Source organism: Ylistrum balloti, unplaced genomic scaffold, assembly GCF_031769215.1.
Source record: "Ylistrum balloti isolate Yb309-2 unplaced genomic scaffold, AGI_CSIRO_Ybal_v1 Utg369562, whole genome shotgun sequence".
NCBI classification, from domain to species: Eukaryota; Metazoa; Mollusca; class Bivalvia; order Pectinida; family Pectinidae; genus Ylistrum; species Ylistrum balloti.
Window position 1 is genome coordinate 739,849 of NW_026781862.1, and position 20,572 is coordinate 760,420.

A 20,572-nucleotide genomic window follows, 5' to 3' on the forward strand; every position below is an offset into this window, starting at 1 on the left:
TTTTATTTGAACTGTGTTCGGTTATATTTTGAACAAATGTGTGATGATTATCAACATGTTATAAGTATTATCACAGTGTAGATTTGATCACTGTTACTTCTCTGGCTCTTATACAGAAAAGCTTCCGGATGATGAGGAAGTTACTTGGATGTATTTGTCAAAGTGTTGTTGTGCCTGTAATCATGTTCACAGGTCTGCTTCAGCTAAGAAGACAATCTCATCCTGGTTAATCCATAGAGGTAAATATATGTTTTTTATGTTGCATGGATCTATATCCATGTTTGTGGAAAATCCATTTTGTTTAGTGGACCATAAATGTTAGTACTGTGATGAACTGGAAGAATCTAGTTTATATGTTTGTGCTGCATTTTTGTTTCATAGTCATTGGTTTAGGAAACAAACTTCATATTACTTTGAAAATTGCTCATATTTGATTTTTTTTTTATATTTTTATCATTTGTACAAAGATATAACTTGATAAAACTTGACAACTAATCAATGTTTCGGTTTCATTGTACATTTATCTGGCAAAAACACCAAGTAGTTTAACTTAATATTTGTGATACACAAAAACTTATTCCAGTCTCTTGCTAAGGTATTTCCATATCCAGAGTATATGTATTTATTAGGTTGTCTGTTCCGAAGGGTCAGGAGGACCTATAGCTATTGTGTTTTGTCTGTCACTGTGTACTGTGCAAAATTTTTCACACTTTAAACTTATGGAGTTTCACCTGTTGGATTTAGCTCAAACTGGCCTGAAATGATCCAAAGATTGTCCAGACCAAATGTTGTTTTACATGTTGGTCAGAAATTCCATATGGTTGCCATCTTTATCTCCAGCTCCACTAGTGCCATTAAGCTAAACATTGGTGGGCCAGATGATAAAGAAAGGAAATCAAGAAAAAGAATTAATTTTCGATCTTGTCAAAACTTAAGCATGGCATCTTATTGAAATATTCTGTAACATGATTGCTCAGTCATGGTTTTGCTGAACAGCACCTTTTATAAACTTTCAACCAATGGGTTTTTTTGCTCAAACTTGTCTGAAAGGATGTGGGCAAAGTGTTATTTTCAGGTCGGTCTGAAGTACAATATGGCTGCAGTAATAATCATCATCTTGAAATCTACATATAAAACATCTTCTGTTGTTCCATTAGAACTATTTAACTGAAAATTCATGGAAGCTTAAGAAAGGGGTCAATGATGTATTATTTTTAGGTTTTGTCAAATGTTTGACAAGACAGCCAATTGTTGCCATATTGTAACATGATTGTGCAATTATGGTTTTTCTGAACCAACACCCAATATTAACATCTCGAGTTCCATCATTGAGTTTCACATCAAACTTTTTCTTGAAATAATCCTTTGGTTAGTGAAATCTAATATGGCTGCCATGACAACTATACAACTATTATAAAAAACAGATTTTAGACTTCTTAACATTTTAATCACAGATAGATTGTGGCATCATTTGTTTGTTGATGAATATTTGACCTTGCCAAATTCATCACATAATAGGTCATAGCAATATGAACTAACAAGAAATCATGACATACTATGTCAAAATATGGATGTACATATAAGTCTTGATAAAATATTGAATTAGTTAGGTTAAATTATTGATCCATGATTCTGTACACATATTATGTGATCTTAAAAAACTGCACAATGTGATTCAGTATAAAGTGAAATAGGTATGTGAGGTTTGGTGTGAGTTACCTGTGTACCAGCAGTAAACCAGTACAACTATGCATGCCATTGATACCGTAGTCAAATGGTCGATTATATTGGTGCTTTGGTATGCTAGTACACAAGTATGTATGAGGATTGGATGTAGATAAAAAGGCAAATTGTGTTAATGTGACATGTATTAAACTACCAGTTTTCTTGTGATTTCTTAACTGTATATATCAGACAGCTTCAAGAAATCTTCTTTGTAAAACGAGGCTGGATTACTTTAACACAGGTGTACAATATGTTGTGGCACAGAACATAGCAATGCCCCAAGTCTTTCAACATTGTGTTCCATGAAGATTTCCTGCCATTCTTGTTGAATTAACTTTGTTTCTGTCATTCCTTTGTGATTGTGTGGAAGTTCTTACCTACAGCTCATCAGACAATGTTTCTTTTTCCTCCGCACACTCACAACGAAAGTGGTCACACCCACATCAAAACTGGTCACACCCACACCAATACTGGTCACACCCACACCAATACTGGTCATACCCACACCAATACTGGACACACCCATAACAATATCAATACTGGTCACACCCATATCAATATCAATACTGGTCACACCCACACCAATACTAATCACACCCACACAAAAACTGGTCACACCCACACCAATACTGGTCACACCCACACCAATACTGGACACACCCATAACAATACTGGACACGCCCACACCAATACTGGACACACCCACACAGATATTGATCACTCCTGTAACTAAACAAACACTTTTCATGATAACTTCATCTCATTATTGATAGCCCCAGTGTTGACTGTCATCACCACATAAGTTATTTAAAAGAACACTTATATTCATGCCAAACCATAATTGCGTACATTGTCAACAGATGAACGCATATCAAACTATAGGTTACAGTAAAATTGGTATTGTGTTGTTTTAATTTTCATTCTGAATACAGTGATTACATGAAATGGACATTTTGTGATATTTGCAGGTAAGTGTTGTAAGTTGTGACAATTTTGTTTTCACCTTCCCCAACTCTCCTCATCGGGATCAGATAATAGCTTGTGAGACGTTTTACAGCTATGGCCCTTAAATAGTACTGTTCAATGTGTGAATGTTTCAGAAAAATTGTCAAAAATGAAATATTAACTATAAAATCAATTTTCAATATTGAGAGAAGATTAATTTTCATAGATGATGGATGTTTTTTGCTGTTTCTGGAAACTCTCATTCTATTAACTCGTTTATTTCAGTAAATTTCTATCCTCCAAATGTTAAAAGAAGAAATTATTTGAAACAACCTTATTTTAAATTGAAAGTGAGCCAAATGAAGTAATTTTCAAGGATGTGGAAGAAAAAGAAAACTCCTTTTTTAAAATTCAAATACATGTAAATATTATTTTAATTCTTGTAAATTCAGTCGTTTCCATTGGGTTTCAATTTAATAGCTTTCAAAATCACTTGAAAGAAAAATCACCACCACACACTGGTTTTTGAACAAATATTGTACTATATGGGTGCAATGGTACAACCATGCAGGGGAGTTGTGTATATTTACAAGTTTAACACATTTATATTGATATGAATGAGATATTGTCCTCTATTCTGATCACAGTCATTTATTTATAAATGCAGTGTGAAAATGTATTTATTAAAAAAAAAATAAATCATTGTTTTCATTTAAAACCACATGTTGAATTTAACTACTTTTCATTTGATTGTTTGTAACTCATTGCTTAAGTCTTAAATTTCATTAATTTTGTTTGAAAGCATATTGAAACCACTTTGAGAAGTAAAAACTTTTTTTTCCATTTAGTGCAGTGTATATGTAACATGTATGTCTTACCAGTAGCAGAGACATAAACTAGGAGATGTTTGTACATTTATATAGGTATTATATTAAGTTATTTACAAGATGTAGATCTCATTATCCAATGACTAGACATGCCAAATATATTAACTGTAAATGTCCTAATACATGCAGATTTCGTTTAGTCAGCCTTTAAATTTTCACAATATTGACTGTGAAAATTGATACAATGAAATTTTCCTAGAATTTCAGTTTCAATTTAACATATTTTTTTGTTATTTCATCATTAAGTGTGCAAAATATAAACAGTTGTCTGTGTAACAAAACTTGTGTTTGGATATGTCATCATTTTCTCTCAAGACCAGTGTGAAGATGTTATTTTGCTGATGTTCCTGGCTTAAAGATATATACTTGATGAAAAATTCTAATATATTGATGCAAAAAAAATATGTATATAGAAGGAACTGTTAAGCACAATACACTGTACATAACCCTAAAAATTGATTTTTGGAGAAAACCAACCAAAGTTGAGCCAACAAAATAAAAACTGCTTCACACCAAAACTTGCATATTTGGGCTCAATCTAAAAGTATAGGGTAGTTTTCAGGTGCTATTGTTCTGTCTGAATCTGTTCAAAAGTGTAAGATACTCAAATTTTTATGTTACATGGCCCTAAAAAAGTAGTTAAGTATGTACAACTTTTGTGTCCCCAGGTATAAATATTAATGAAATAGTGGTAACAGGTTATCTTTATTTGCTTCATTAGGAATATCCTCACCAAATATATATGATCAACATTAAATTTCAATTTTCTCTAAATTCTTGTCCATGAATGTTGAGAGATTACTGTTATGACGTATTGATTGGAATGTTGTTTAATAAGTTCCTGGTAATTTATCTGACTTATAGGAGGGAAATAAATTGAAAAAAAAATTGACTGAAAATGTTTTATCTTACTGGAATATTTACACCATCTCAGCTTTTAATAATTGGATTTGATCCATGCATAAGAATATGTTGATGGAGTTCCTTATTTCAGTTAACTACATCAACCAGAAGATATTAATATACATGTTTTAGATGACACCAACAATGGGATCAATATTTATCATTTTTTATGCACTACATTTAACATTGAATTCTTGATATATACATGTTTTAATTGACGTCTAAAAATGTGGATTTACAGATTTTTGTTATATTGTACCTTTAAACACAATGGTCTAGGTATAACCAATACATAAATGATCAACATGATAATAGGGGTTTATACCTGGTTCATTTTTAAAAGGAATAATTGTTATATATATTAATTTCATTGATGAAATAAACATGGGAATCACAACATATACTTAAAAATCCACACAAGAGGATCTTGATTTTTGCAGTTTCTCAGCTACATTTATATAACAGGGATCAGGATGTTTAGTTGGCTCATCCAACAGTTTCTGTCTCTAGTCAAATGCTTGTTATGTATGGTCGTTATGTTTGGTTATCAGAGATATTCATTATATCTCATTGTGGTTTGTTTTCATTGGCTGTTATAAATATAGCTGAGCAGATGAAGGCTTGTGATTGGAGGAAACAGTAGTCATGTGACTTGAACAGTGCGTGTGTTAATGAATGACAGAACGTCAGTGTGATAGGTTGAATGTTGTCATGTGACTGGTGTGTCTTGTCTGTTATCAGATAGATATTGTCACATGTAATTGTTTGAAAGTTACTCAAATAAAAATATTGAATTTCCTAACGTTTTTCTGTGTTTGGATTCAACTTTAGATTGAATTATTTCTCATGTCGAGATATGTTGTGAAGAGACGATGACAGATCTAGTCATGTACTGTGTGTTTACAGGTACTGTACTGGGAGAATGACATCTGTAGATATGAATATTGAACTGAGGCAATGACCACTCAATGTATGATGATACTGGGACAGTGACAAATGTACACACAGACACTACTGGGACAGTGGCAACTGTACACACAGACACTACTGGAGCAGTGGCAACTGTACACACAGACACTACTGGAGCAGTGACCAACTGTACACACAGACACTACTGGAGCATTGACAAATGTACACACACACTACTGGAGCATTGACAAATGTACACACAGACACTACTGGAGCATTGACAATTGTACACACAGACACTACCGGAGCATTGACAAATGTACACACAGACACTACTGGGACAAGGGACGATGACAACTGTCCATGAAAACTGTACAAATAGACAACTGAACACACAGATACTGTATTGGAACAGTGACAACTATACACAGAGACACTGTACTGGGACAGTGACAACTATACACAGATACTGTACCCGGACAATGATATCTGTATACACAGATACTGTACTGGGACAGTGACAACTGTACACACAGATACTGTACTGGACTGGGACAGTGACAAGTGTACACACAGATACTGTACTGGACTGGGACAGTGACAACTATACACACAGACACTACTGGGACAGTGACAACTGTACACACAGATACTGTACTGGGACTGACAACTGTACACACAGATACTGTACCCGGACAATGATATCTGTATACACAGATACTGTACTGGTACAGTGACAACTACACACAGATACTGTACTGGGACAGTGACAACTACACACAGATACTGTACTGGGACAGTGACAACTACACACAGATACTATACTGGGACAGTGACAACTATACACAGAGACACTGTACTGAGACAGTGACAACTACACACACAGATACTGTACTGGACTGGGACAGTGACAACTGTACACACAGATACTGTACTGGGACAGTGACAACTACACACACAGATACTGTACTGGGACAGTGACAACTACACACACAGATACTGTACTGGGACAGTGACAACTGTACACACAGATACTGTACTGGGACAGTGACAACTACACACACAGATACTGTACTGGGACAGTGACAACTATACACAGAGACACTGGACTGGGACAGTGACAACTATACACACAGACACTACTGGGACAGTGACAACTGTACACACAGATACTGTACCCGGACAATGATATCTGTATACACAGATACTGTACTGGGACAGTGACAACTATACACACAGATACTATACTGGGACAGTGACAACTATACACAGAGACACTGTACTGGGACAGTGACAACTACACACACAGATACTGTACTGGACTGGGACAGTGACAACTGTACACACAGATACTGTACTGGGACAATGACAACTACACACACAGATACTGTACTGGGACAGTGACAACTATACACAGAGACACTGGACTGGGACAGTGACAACTATACACACAGACACTACTGGGACAGTGACAACTGTACACACAGATACTGTACTGGGACAGTGATATCTGTATACACAGATACTGTACTGGGACAGTGACAACTACACACACAGATACTGTACTGGGACAGTGACAACTACACACAGATACTGTACTGGGACAGTGACAACTACACACACAGATACTGTACTGGGACAGTGACAACTACACACACAGATACTGTACTGAGACAGTGACAACTACACACACAGATACTGTACTGGGACAGTGACAACTGTACACACAGATACTGTACTGGGACAGTGACAACTGTACACACAGATACTGTACTGGGACAGTGACAACTGTACACACAGATACAGTACTGGGACAGTGATATCTGTATACACAGATACTGTACTGGGACAGTGACAACTACACACACAGATACTGTACTGGGACAGTGACAACTACACACACAGATACTGTACTGGGACAGTGACAACTACACACACAGATACTGTACTGGGACAGTGACAACTACACACACAGATACTGTACTGGGACAGTGACAACTACACACACAGATACTGTACTGGGACAGTGACAACTACACACAGATACTGTACTGGGACAGTGACAGCTGCACACACAGATACTGTACTTGGACAGTGATATCTGTATACACAGATACTGTATTTGGACAGTGACAACTGTACACACAGATACTACTTGGTTGGTGACAGCTGTACACACAGATACTGTAATGGGACAGTGACAACTACATACACAGATACTGTATTGGGACAGTGACAACTGTATACACAGATACTGTACTGGTACAGTGATATCTGTATATACAGATACTGTATTGGGACAGTGATATCTGTATACACAGATACTGTATTTGGACAGTGACAACTGTACACACAGATACTGTATTGGGACAGTGATATCTGTATACACAGATACTGTACTGGTACAGTGATATCTGTATATACAGATACTGTATTGGGACAGTGATATCTGTATATACAGATACTGTATTGGGACAGTGATATCTGTATACACAGATACTGTACTGGGACAGTGATATCTGTATACACAGATACTGTACTGGGACAGTGACAACTGTACACACAGATTCTGTAATGGGACAGTGACAACTACACACACAGATACTGTACTGGGACAGTGACAGCTGTACACACAGATACTGTACTGGGACAGTGACAACTACACACACAGATACTGTACTGGGACAGTGACAACTACACACACAGATACTGTACTGGGACAGTGACAGCTGCACACACAGATACTGTACTGGGACAGTGACAACTACACACACAGATACTGTACTGGGACAGTGACAATTGTACACACAGATACTGTACTGGGACAGTGACAACTACACACACAAATACTGTACTGGACTGGGACAGTGACAACTGTACACACAGATACTGTACTGGGACAGTGACAACTGTACACACAGATACTACTTGGTTGGTGATAGCTGTACACACAGATACTGTACTGGGACAGTGACAACTACACACACAGATACTGTACTGGGACAGTGACAACTACACACACAGATACTGTACTGGACTGGGACAGTGACAACTGTACGCACAGATACTGTACTGGGACAGTGACAACTGTACACACAGATACTACTTGGTTGGTGACAGCTGTACACACAGATACTGTAATGGGACAGTGACAACTACACAAACAGATACTGTATTGGGACAGTGACAACTGTACACACAGATACTGTATTGGGACAGTGATATCTGTATATACAGATACTGTACTGGGACAGTGACAACTGTACACACAGATACTGTATTTGGACAGTGACAACTGTACACACAGATACTGTATTGGGACAGTGATATCTGTATACACAGATACTGTACTGGTACAGTGATATCTGTATATACAGATACAGTGATATCTGTATATACAGATACTGTATTGGGACAGTGATATCTGTATATACAGATACTGTACTGGGACAGTGATATCTGTATACACAGATACTGTATTGAGACAGTGATATCGGTATATACAGATACTGTACTGGGACAGTGATATCTGTATAACTAATACTGTCCTGTTACTAAGACAGTGTCAAATGTAGACACCAGTATGTGTTTTCATTATCATCTGACTTGGATCCAATCAGTTATCGAATTACCTCTATGATCATATCTGTCGTATCTTCATTTCTACCATCTGAAGATGAAGTGATGAAAAGGTAACAGACCTGGGAAATAACAATGTTTCTTGTATTGAAGTTCTTGAAATCTTTCAGAAAGCCCATTTGGATCTTTCACATAAATTATACAAAATACAACTAAAATATTTGTGTTAAAGGTTACACTTTATTTATATATAACAAGCTAGAGCATACCATAAAAACTCATAAGTATGAAAGTTTTGAACAGCACTTACTGGTAAATTACATGTCATTCATATATTAACCATCATCATAAAATTCTCAAGTTACCTTAGTGCTTCAGTTTCCCTCTAAACATTGTTTTAAGTTTCATTTGAATGGCAGTATTTTTAAGTCAAAATTTTGTCCAGAATTCTTCCACACAAGTTAAATAAAAAATAACGATTCAGGTGAAACAGTTAAAATTCCATTGATAACTTTTTTTTAATTAAAATTTAAAATGATTTTAAAGATTTAAAATAAGTTATTACTTAAAAGCAGAAATTCTTCAAAATGTCAAAAACTCTTTCAAGAGAGGATATCAGTGTACTGCATCACTAGCACAGACACAGATTTCAAGCTTTCTAATTGGTCAGTTTTTAGTTGAAATATTGGTTATGTTATCTGTGTTTTCAGTGTAAGGAATTATAATAAAGATATACATTTCTTGTTGAAGTGTGAAATAGCAGCTTTCATTTGATAAACAATTCACATTATCAGATGTTTTATACCAAGCTTGTCTTGCTCTTTTTTTCAAGTGATGAATTTGTCTATTTCCAATCAACATGATAATATCCTAAACATTTATCAGTGAATCTATATAAAACAGGGGAAAGAATGCACAAGTATTTGTACAGCCAAACCTGTCTATAAAGGTCACTCAAGGGAGCAGAGAAAAGTGGCCTTTATAGACAGGTAGTCTTTATATAGAAGTTAAATTAGTATGTATTACACAAGGAACCAAAAGCCCTGCCTTTATAGACAGGTGGTCTTTGTATAAAGGTGGCCTTAAAGACAGGTTCGCCTAATTCAACCATCAATGGTTATAGAATCAACATGAACAAAGAATTATCACTTTTCCATAGAGCAACAATCATTAGACAAAGTCATTAATCTTATTGATATGTGTTTATATGTTAGTGTACAGCCGTTAAATTTTGTGAGGTTGATATTTCTGTTGGTGTTCCAGTTTCAAATAGTTCACAGATATTAAATTTTTGTGCTTGTCTATGAACTGGTTGATGTACACAGGCATAACAAATATTTACTAGATTTTCATTGACTGTAGATTAAATGTTTGCTGGATATAAATTTTGCTCTACCTTAATTGATAGCAGATATAATGGAATTTAATCACAAGCTAGTATAACCAACTACACAGTTATGAGAATTACTCACTAAATGTGTCTGTCTATGAACATGTACATTACAATATATTATTGTCTGATGTATTATATAACCAAGTACACAGTTATGAGAATTACTCACTAAATGTGTCTGTCTATGAACATGTACATTACAATATATTATTGTCTGATGTATTATATAACCAACTACACAGTTATGAGAATTACTCACTAAATGTGTCTGTCTGTGAACATGTACATTATAATATATTATTGCCTGAAAAGTTCCTTGTAAGAATTTTTCCCTTTAAACACTCTTGATTTATGGTTTAATGTACAATAATCTCTTTCCACTGGTTTAAACATTTGAAGTTATAACAAATTTTAATTGCAATATGGCAAGCATTTTCAAAACTATGAATGTTAAATTGATGAGATAAACTGATAAACCAATCTGATCAACTGATCACTAAAACTCACTTCAATTATCATTCAATGATGATCTTTTCTATAAATAGATATGCTACCACGACTTCAATCTAGCATAACATCAAATTTACTAAATAGTCAATCTTATAACAGAGACAAATTCACTGTAGAGACAGATTCTTTCCAACACCAACAAAAATATTTTTTTAATATTGAATATACATGTATTTAGATGTTTAGTTATTGCCAAAAACTACTCTTTCTATCAAGTTTTAAAGCAAACAAAACAAAATTAGTGATTATGAAAAATTGAAGTTTTACACATTATTTTTGTAACATTTTTATTTTCTACAGTATTTTCAAGAAGTAAACAAATGTATGAATCTAAAAGCATTTTAAATACACTAACTGTTGAATATAAAAGCTTCTATTTAAGATCCCCTCCACTTTCATATATCCAAACCACCCTTCAACCATCCAGTGAATTATTGGGAGTAAAGATTTTGGAAACAAGTTTAATAACTGCATGAGACAATGTTTGTTATTATAGCTACAGTGTTATTATATTATAGTAATTAGAGAACTACACTTTGGACAGAATCAAAATCCATGACAGAATTAACATTGGAAACAATATCCGAACAATTTCATTGGTCCTTACTAAATTTTTCTCACATTTTCAATGTTTTTAAATTAGAAGCATGTTCAGTTGAAGTTAATATTTAGGTCACAGACCCACAAAGTATATTTCTACCCTAATGATAATAAATACATTTACATGTACTAAATAATAAACTTATATATATAAATAAAGTAATACCACTTTGTACACTGACCAGAATATATATATATATTTATATACTATAACAATGATACTTCATTTCTTATAAAATCATCCATTAAGCAAATGATAAAAAACCCCATTCAGCTCTGTTCACGCTTCACGAACAATCTCACATCAATACTTTATGGTGCACAAGAAATGCATAGATGATAACCGTTAGAGGTTACTTATAATTAACTATAACTACTGTGTATTAAGCTTTTACTTACCTATATCAACAGTTACAACTTTAAAAATGTACTTTAGTTAGACTTAATGGTTTCCATGTAAGATGCCAAATGAAGAAAGTAAAAAAATCTTACAGGTGTTTGTAGAGTTTCTGTAACCAGAGATGCGTATCTTACTAAATGCTATAATTAATATTAGTGTCTGGTCACCTGATACCATGATTGATAGAACGACTATAAACAACATATCGCCGGAGAACAGAATTTGGTATCACTATAGTAACATCAATCAAACTCTATAAACATTGTGTGAATAAAACAACTGAAAAATCACTATAAAGAAATCAGCTCTACTTGTCTGTTTAAGATCAATGAAATAAACTTATTACTTAACTTACTACTAACCAATAATTTGTATGGAAAAATTCATTGTTTGTGTCACATGACTGTGTATAAGGTGAAGGACTAGGACTGGGGGGGGGGGGGGGGGGGGGGGGGGGAACTCTCATCATTAATTTTTTTCACCAATCAAACTTACATGCTATAAATTATCAAACAAGATTTATATGTTTTTATGATATGTACCGAGCAGATTCATAAAGAAATTGAGAGTTGACAATTAACATTGGTTAACTCGGATAAATTACTTTTAATGACATTGGATTCCTAATAAGGAAATCTCTAAATAACTGATAAGGAAATCTCTGGATACCTAATAAGGAAATCTCTGGATACCCGATAAGGAAATCTCTGGATACCTGATAAGCAAATATCTAAATACCTGATAAAGAAATCTCTGGATTCCTAATAAGGAAATCTCTAAATAACTGATTAGGAAATCTCTGGCTTCTGGATAAGGAAATCTCTGGATACCTGATAAAGAATCTGTGGCAACCTGATAAGGAAATCTCTGGATACCTGATAAGGAAATATCAGAGCGAGGGCTAAATTTTTGTCTGTCTGATCCAGTCTGTCTTGTACCTTTCCACACATGGCATAAAACTCATTAGGTGTATGATTCAGACAAGAATTTGGGAACAAAAATAGTTGTGTACTGTTTGCCATGAATTTGATATTCTAAGTTGTTACATTGGTTACAGATTATCTGCCCTGGATGGAGATCAATTGGTCTCCCACAAATAAAGATAACAGATTCTGTATAATAGGCATGATACTATATCTCAAGTAATATTATGGTAATATTACATATGATGTAATGTATACTATGTACATGATGTAAATTGGCACTGCTATTGTTGACCTATTTTTTCATTTTTCTCACAAGTTTTAGCCTTTATGATATCAACAGTATCTTTGGTAATAAGGTAACTGCCTCCTAATAAGCACATCCATTCAGTGTTGTAAAGATAATGTAAACAGATTACACATTCAGGACAGTGTTCTAGAGATAGTGTAAATAGATTACACATTCAGGACAGTGTTGTAAAGATAATGTAAACAGATTACACATTCAGGACAGTGTTCTAGAGATAGTGTAAACAGATTACACATCCATTCAGTGTTGTAAAGATAATGTAAACAGATTACACATTCAGGACAGTGTTGTAGAGATAGTGTAAACAGATTACACATCCATTCAGTGTTGTAAAGATAATGTAAACAGATTACACATCCATTCAGTGTTGTAAAGATAATGTAAACAGATTACACATTCAGGACAGTGTTGTAAAGATAATGTAAACAGATTACACATTCAGGACAGTGTTCTAGAGATAGTGTAAATAGATTACACATTCAGGACAGTGTTGTAAAGATAATGTAAACAGATTACACATTCAGGACAGTGTTCTAGAGATAGTGTAAACAGATTACACATCCATTCAGTGTTGTAAAGATAATGTAAACAGATTACACATTCAGGACAGTGTTGTAGAGATAGTGTAAACAGATTACACATCCATTCAGTGTTGTAAAGATAATGTAAACAGATTACACATCCATTCAGTGTTGTAAAGATAATGTAAACAGATTACACATTCAGGACAGTGTTGTAAAGATAATGTAAACAGATTACACATTCAGGACAGTGTTGTAAAGATAATGTAAACAGATTACACATTCAGGACAGTGTTGTAGAGATAGTGTAAACAGATTACACATTCAGGACAGTGTTGTAGAGATAGTGTAAACAGATTACACATCCATTCAGTGTTGTAGAGATAGTGTAAACAGATTACACATTCAGGACAGTGTTGTAGTGATAGTGTAAACAGATTACACATTCAGGACAGTGTTGTAGAGATAGTGTAAACAGATTACACATTCAGGACAGTGTTGTAGAGATAGTGTAAACAGATTACACATTCAGGACAGTGTTGTAGAGATAGTGTAAACAGATTACACATTCAGGACAGTGTTGTAGAGATAGTGTAAACAGATTACACATTCAGGACAGTGTTGAAGAGGTAGTGTAAATTGATTTCCTATTAAGGACAGCGTTTTAATGATGTCGTCAAGGGATTGCATTTGACTCAATGAAATTTAATTGTATCAGCACTTTTTGAAAATGAAAGAAAAGATGAATTTCCACATCAACAATTTATTCTAAATAATTGTTATATAAAAACATACAGTAACTGAAATTAACACAATCATATTTTAGTGCTATATTTTCAGAATGAAAAAAGCTGAAATAGGATCACATCTAAAATACCCGGGTATGTTTGTTTACAAAACTGGACAAACATTCTTCATTGAAGTCTTTCTAGCCCTTCTAGTCGGAATTTGTGTTGGCTTTGGTCTTTGTGAGGAATTGATATGGTGCACACCTTCAAATATTAAATCTACAAATTGAAGACTATTTGTAGTACATATCTTAACATATTGATACATGTAAAGCCTTATTCACTCTCTTAAAATGACCTATAATTTGGACTCATTATCAAGTGTTTCCTAAAATTATTCTTGATTGAAAAATTAAGATAAAAGCAAAAATAAAATAAAAATTGAAAATTCTGCTGTTTTCATCTGCTTTATTGACTTTTACTAGACAAAATCTTTTCTTTAGTGCTAGGCACTTAAATATTACAGCTTATTGAAAAGTTATATCTATCATATATAGATATTAATATCCTGTGTTAACGATATCCTTGTCACCCTGTAAAATCGTATTACAATTTTACCATAAAAGCTCAAAAAGCAGTGTTACTAAATATACCAATGCTGTGGTTATTAGTGTGAATGCTATATATGAGGGTTATATACTGTAAACCATTGTATCATTTGATAGCTGGTCAGGTTATAATGATAGATATATACCATGTTCATGCATAAATATTTCTGTAACCAAAATTATTTACTGATGAATATATGTAAAGAATGGTGGTCATATCACAAATCTGCCATTGAGTTAGAATCTGGAATGTTTCCTTGATTCAGCCTGGATAATGTACACAGCTATATATGTCATGGATGATAGTTACAACTGAAGCAGTCAACTATTTGTAGATGTTGCATCAATGATACCTTTCAATGAGCAATATATACAGGTTACACATGTTTAACAGATAACACAAACAGGGTAAAATCACAAATCAATGACTGAATGGAGTGTGTTAGTACTTGTCAATTTTTTTATCAATATTTGATATGTCCCTCAGCTGTTATATTGATAGTTTTTTCTCATTAAAAATGAAATCTGACACCTGATGCATGGTTTAATATAATCCATTAAATTTTTCGGAAAACAGCAGGTATTTTGAGACAATTCTACACATAACATGTCTTGTATAACAAGTAAACCAGGATATGTCAGATTTACATATTGTAAACCAGGAAACAAGTTATCGCTGGTATTTGACACAGATGAGTGTTAAAAAAAACCCATATATATATATACATATATATATATTAACTTCAACAGACAAAATAATATGTGATGATGAGATAATGCAGGAGTGACAGGCAAAATAAAACATTAAGATACACACATAAAGAAAATGTTCTTAAACAAACAGCTTAAATAATATTCAATATCAACACAAAATCATAATGAAATATCTTGGCCACTCAGACAGAGGAGATTTGAAAAAGGTCAAACCGTGTAAACCTAAGTGTTCAGGCTGGCGACATTTTACTTTACATACAATCTTCTGTACCGAGTGTTTACAATAACACAAATGTACTGACATACAAATTATGGTATGCAATAATAGGTAGAAATTAAACAATATCAGCCTGTACAACAACAACAACAAATATATCACAGCACACATATCAACAATGATCAGGGGATTGCACTTATACACATATATAATACACTTTTGCACTTCTCATGATATAAGTATTGTACTGTCAACAGAACACTGTATCCGACTTAACTGGAGAAAGGTCAAACAATGCCAAGCAGTGTCACCAACTCCTCTGATCTCGTCAGGTCAACCTGATACTGGCTATAATAGAACCTGTTCAAATTGGGAAAAAAATACTGAAATCACCTCATATTTCATTATTTGAAATCAGTATGACTGCATTTAAAAATCCCAAAATCATTTTTTTTTTATTTAATCTAGTCAAAATAATGTTAAACTATAACATAAATATCATCTTCATTCAGATATGATTACAGTAGAATTGATAATAAGGACCTGTTCCTTGATGACACTTTAAATTTAAACACCATTTCACCCAGGGGCCATGATCAAATATTAGAGGGCTAGAGATTGGTGACCTGTTACCCTAAACACCGGTACATAATATCACCACTTAATGTCTAGTACATCTGTTCAACAAATATAAAAAAACATTGGTACATAATACGACCACTGAATGTCTAGTACATCTTATTAATCATGTGTACAAAATGTCACCTTTCAATGTCTCGTACATCTTATTAATCATGCGTACAAAATGTCACCTTTCAATGTCTCGTACATCGATTCCATAATCTTACCAATCATGATGAATATCTCAGCAAATGTTGTCTGAATGTTCTGTACATATAGACATGATTCTTGAGTATGGTTTGTATTTAATCTTGCCTAATAGGTATTCTATATAGTGATGAATTTATTGATGCATATAATATACTAGTATAGATTTTAATCACTTATTGATGCCATTAAAGAATGTTCAAGTCAATGAAAAGTGACAGATATTTCTGTATAACACTGACAAGCACCTGTACGAATTACTGATTTTATTTGTTCACTTTATTGCAAAACAGGTATACAGAAGTGTTTATGTGATACAGAACTTATGTGACAAGTTCATGTGTTTGATATGTCACAAGCTTAAAGGTGATTAATGATAAATCATCCTTTTAATTTCTAAATTGATCTATAATATCTTACCTGTAACACAGACACTTTGTGATAAATCATTTCATTATATGATTGAGAGGTATCTCACACGTATACCAATCATCTTTTGCATATCACACAGAAATATCTTTCATTTTCCAGACATCAATAGCAGTAACAGATTGACATCGAAGAATTCATCATCATTCAAATTGTTACATTGGTAATATATTCTCATCTTGGTTTCTTAAATAAAAGTTCAAATGAAAAATCTCATTGTCAAAAACCACAACCATTTAAGTAATATAGTACCATATCAAAAGCATACATCTCTGGGCCGGAAGATCACATACTAGTTATCCTACCTCCTCAATTAAAGAGTCTTGCACATGGGAGGGAACTCTTTGTATTTGAACATCATTTTATGCTAGAGTTTTGAAGAATTTCTTCAAACATTTTCGTGCAACAAATTCTGAAAAGAAAGGGTACATAAACCTATCAAAGAAATGAAGTACAAATTAAATAAATAATAAAATCACGTAAATACACGAATATCGTGTACAGATTTCAGGAGAATCTATCATCTTGCTGAAACTAAAATAATTTCAAATCATAAAAAAGTTCTTATTTTCTATAAAAGCGATAAACTTGTGTTTATAGATTCATATTTACTTTTGTAAAAAATGAAATTATTTAAGACTCTTCAAACAATTTTATCTTAACAGATAATAATCATAAAAGCTAATGTTTTCAAGTAATAAACTTTTTATCAATATATCTTTGTAATGTGACATGAAAATTTACAAAATTAAATATAAATATATGAAATGATTTAAGTAATGCAAACAAAAAAATAAACCATTTGTTCATCAATCACACACACACATACAATGTGTACATATGTGAAAGTCACACATACATCTGGAACATAACAGCATGATATGGTCATCCATTCTATTGTAACAATTACTAAACTCTTCACTAAAGTAACCCACAGTGCACTATCCCTGCTTACATGTTGTACATCAATCATACAAAAGTAACCCACAGTGCACTATCCCTGCTTACATGTTGTACATCAATCGTACAAAAGTAACCCACAGTGCACTATCCCTGCTTACATGTTGTACATCAATCGTACAAAAGTAACCCACAGTGCACTATCCCTGCTTACATGTTGTACATCAATCGTACAAAAGTAACCCACAGTGCACTATCCCTGCTTACATGTTGTACATCAATCGTACAAAAGTAACCCACAGTGCACTATCCCTGCTTACATGTTGTACATCAATCGTACAAAAGTAACCCACAGTGCACTATCCCTGCTTACATGTTGTACATCAATCGTACAAAAGTAACCCACAGTGCACTATCCCTGCTTACATGTTGTACATAAATCGTACAAAAGTAACCCACAGTGCACTATCCCTGCTTACATGTTGTACATCAATCGTACAAAAGTAACCCACAGTGCACTATCCCTGCTTACATGTTGTACATCAATCGTACAAAAGTAACCCACAGTGCACTATCCCTGCATACATGTTGTACATCAATCGTACAAAAGTAACCCACAGTGCACTATCCCTGCTTACATGTTGTACATCAATCGTACAAAAGTAACCCACAGTGCACTATCCCTGCTTACATGTTGTACATCAATCGTACAAAAGTAACCCACAGTGCACTATCCCTGCTTACATGTTGTACATCAATCGTACAAAAGTAACCCACAGTGCACTATCCCTGCTTACATGTTGTACATCAATCGTACAAAAGTAACCCACAGTGCACTATCCCTGCTTACATGTTGTACATCAATCGTACAAAAGTAACCCACAGTGCACTATCCCTGCTTACATGTTGTACATCAATCGTACAAAAGTAACCCACAGTGCACTATCCCTGCTTACATGTTGTACATCAATCGTACAAAAGTAACCCACAGTGCACTATCCCTGCTTACATGTTGTACATCAATCGTACAAAAGTAACCCACAGTGCACTATCCCTGCTTACATGTTGTACATCAATCGTACAAAAGTAACCCACAGTGCACTATCCCTGCTTACATGTTGTACATCAATCGTACAAAAGTAACCCACAGTGCACTATCCCTGCTTACATGTTGTACATCAATCGTACAAAAGTAACCCACAGTGCACTATCCCTGCTTACATGTTGTACATCAATCGTACAAAAGTAACCCACAGTGCACTATCCCTGCTTACATGTTGTACATCAATCGTACAAAAGTAACCCACAGTGCACTATCCCTGCTTACATGTTGTACATCAATCGTACAAAAGTAACCCACAGTGCACTATCCCTGCTTACATGTTGTACATCAATCGTACAAAAGTAACCCACAGTGCACTATCCCTGCTTACATGTTGTACATCAATCGTACAAAAGTAACCCACAGTGCACTATCCCTGCTTACATGTTGTACATCAATCGTACAAAAGTAACCCACAGTGCACTATCCCTGCTTACATGTTGTACATCAATCGTACAAAAGTAACCCACAGTGCACTATCCCTGCTTACATGTTGTACATCAATCGTACAAAAGTAACCCACAGTGCACTATCCCTGCTTACATGTTGTACATCAATCGTACAAAAGTAACCCACAGTGCACTATCCCTGCTTACATGTTGTACATCAATCGTACAAAAGTAACCCACAGTGCACTATCCCTGCTTACATGTTGTACATCAATCGTACAAAAGTAACCCACAGTGCACTATCCCTGCTTACATGTTGTACATCAATCGTACAAAAGTAACCCACAGTGCACTATCCCTGCTTACATGTTGTACATCAATCGTACAAAAGTAACCCACAGTGCACTATCCCTGCTTACATGTTGTACATCAATCGTACAAAAGTAACCCACAGTGCACTATCCCTGCTTACATGTTGTACATCAATCGTACAAAAGTAACCCACAGTGCACTATCCCTGCTTACATGTTGTACATCAATCGTACAAAAGTAACCCACAGTGCACTATCCCTGCTTACATGTTGTACATCAATCGTACAAAAGTAACCCACAGTGCACTATCCCTGCTTACATGTTGTACATCAATCGTACAAAAGTAACCCACAGTGCACTATCCCTGCTTACATGTTGTACATCAATCGTACAAAAGTAACCCACAGTGCACTATCCCTGCTTACATGTTGTACATCAATCGTACAAAAGTAACCCACAGTGCACTATCCCTGCTTACATGTTGTACATCAATCGTACAAAAGTAACCCACAGTGCACTATCCCTGCTTACATGTTGTACATCAATCGTACAAAAGTAACCCACAGTGCACTATCCCTGCTTACATGTTGTACATCAATCGTACAAAAGTAACCCACAGTGCACTATCCCTGCTTACATGTTGTACATCAATCGTACAAAAGTAACCCACAGTGCACTATCCCTGCTTACATGTTGTACATCAATCATACAAAAGTAACCCACAGTGCACTATCCCTGCT

At 34.4% G+C, this 20,572-nt stretch overlaps 1 protein-coding gene across 1 annotated transcript; it reads right to left on the reverse strand.

The window, feature by feature from the left end:
• Positions 1–2,098: 2,098 nt before the first annotated feature.
• LOC132547992 (uncharacterized) lies at positions 2,099–2,473 on the reverse strand. Its single transcript, XM_060211842.1, has one exon. The coding sequence runs from the start codon at positions 2,471–2,473 to the stop codon at positions 2,099–2,101; it is 375 nt and encodes a 124-aa protein (XP_060067825.1).
• Between the last annotated feature and the right edge of the window lie 18,099 nt (positions 2,474–20,572).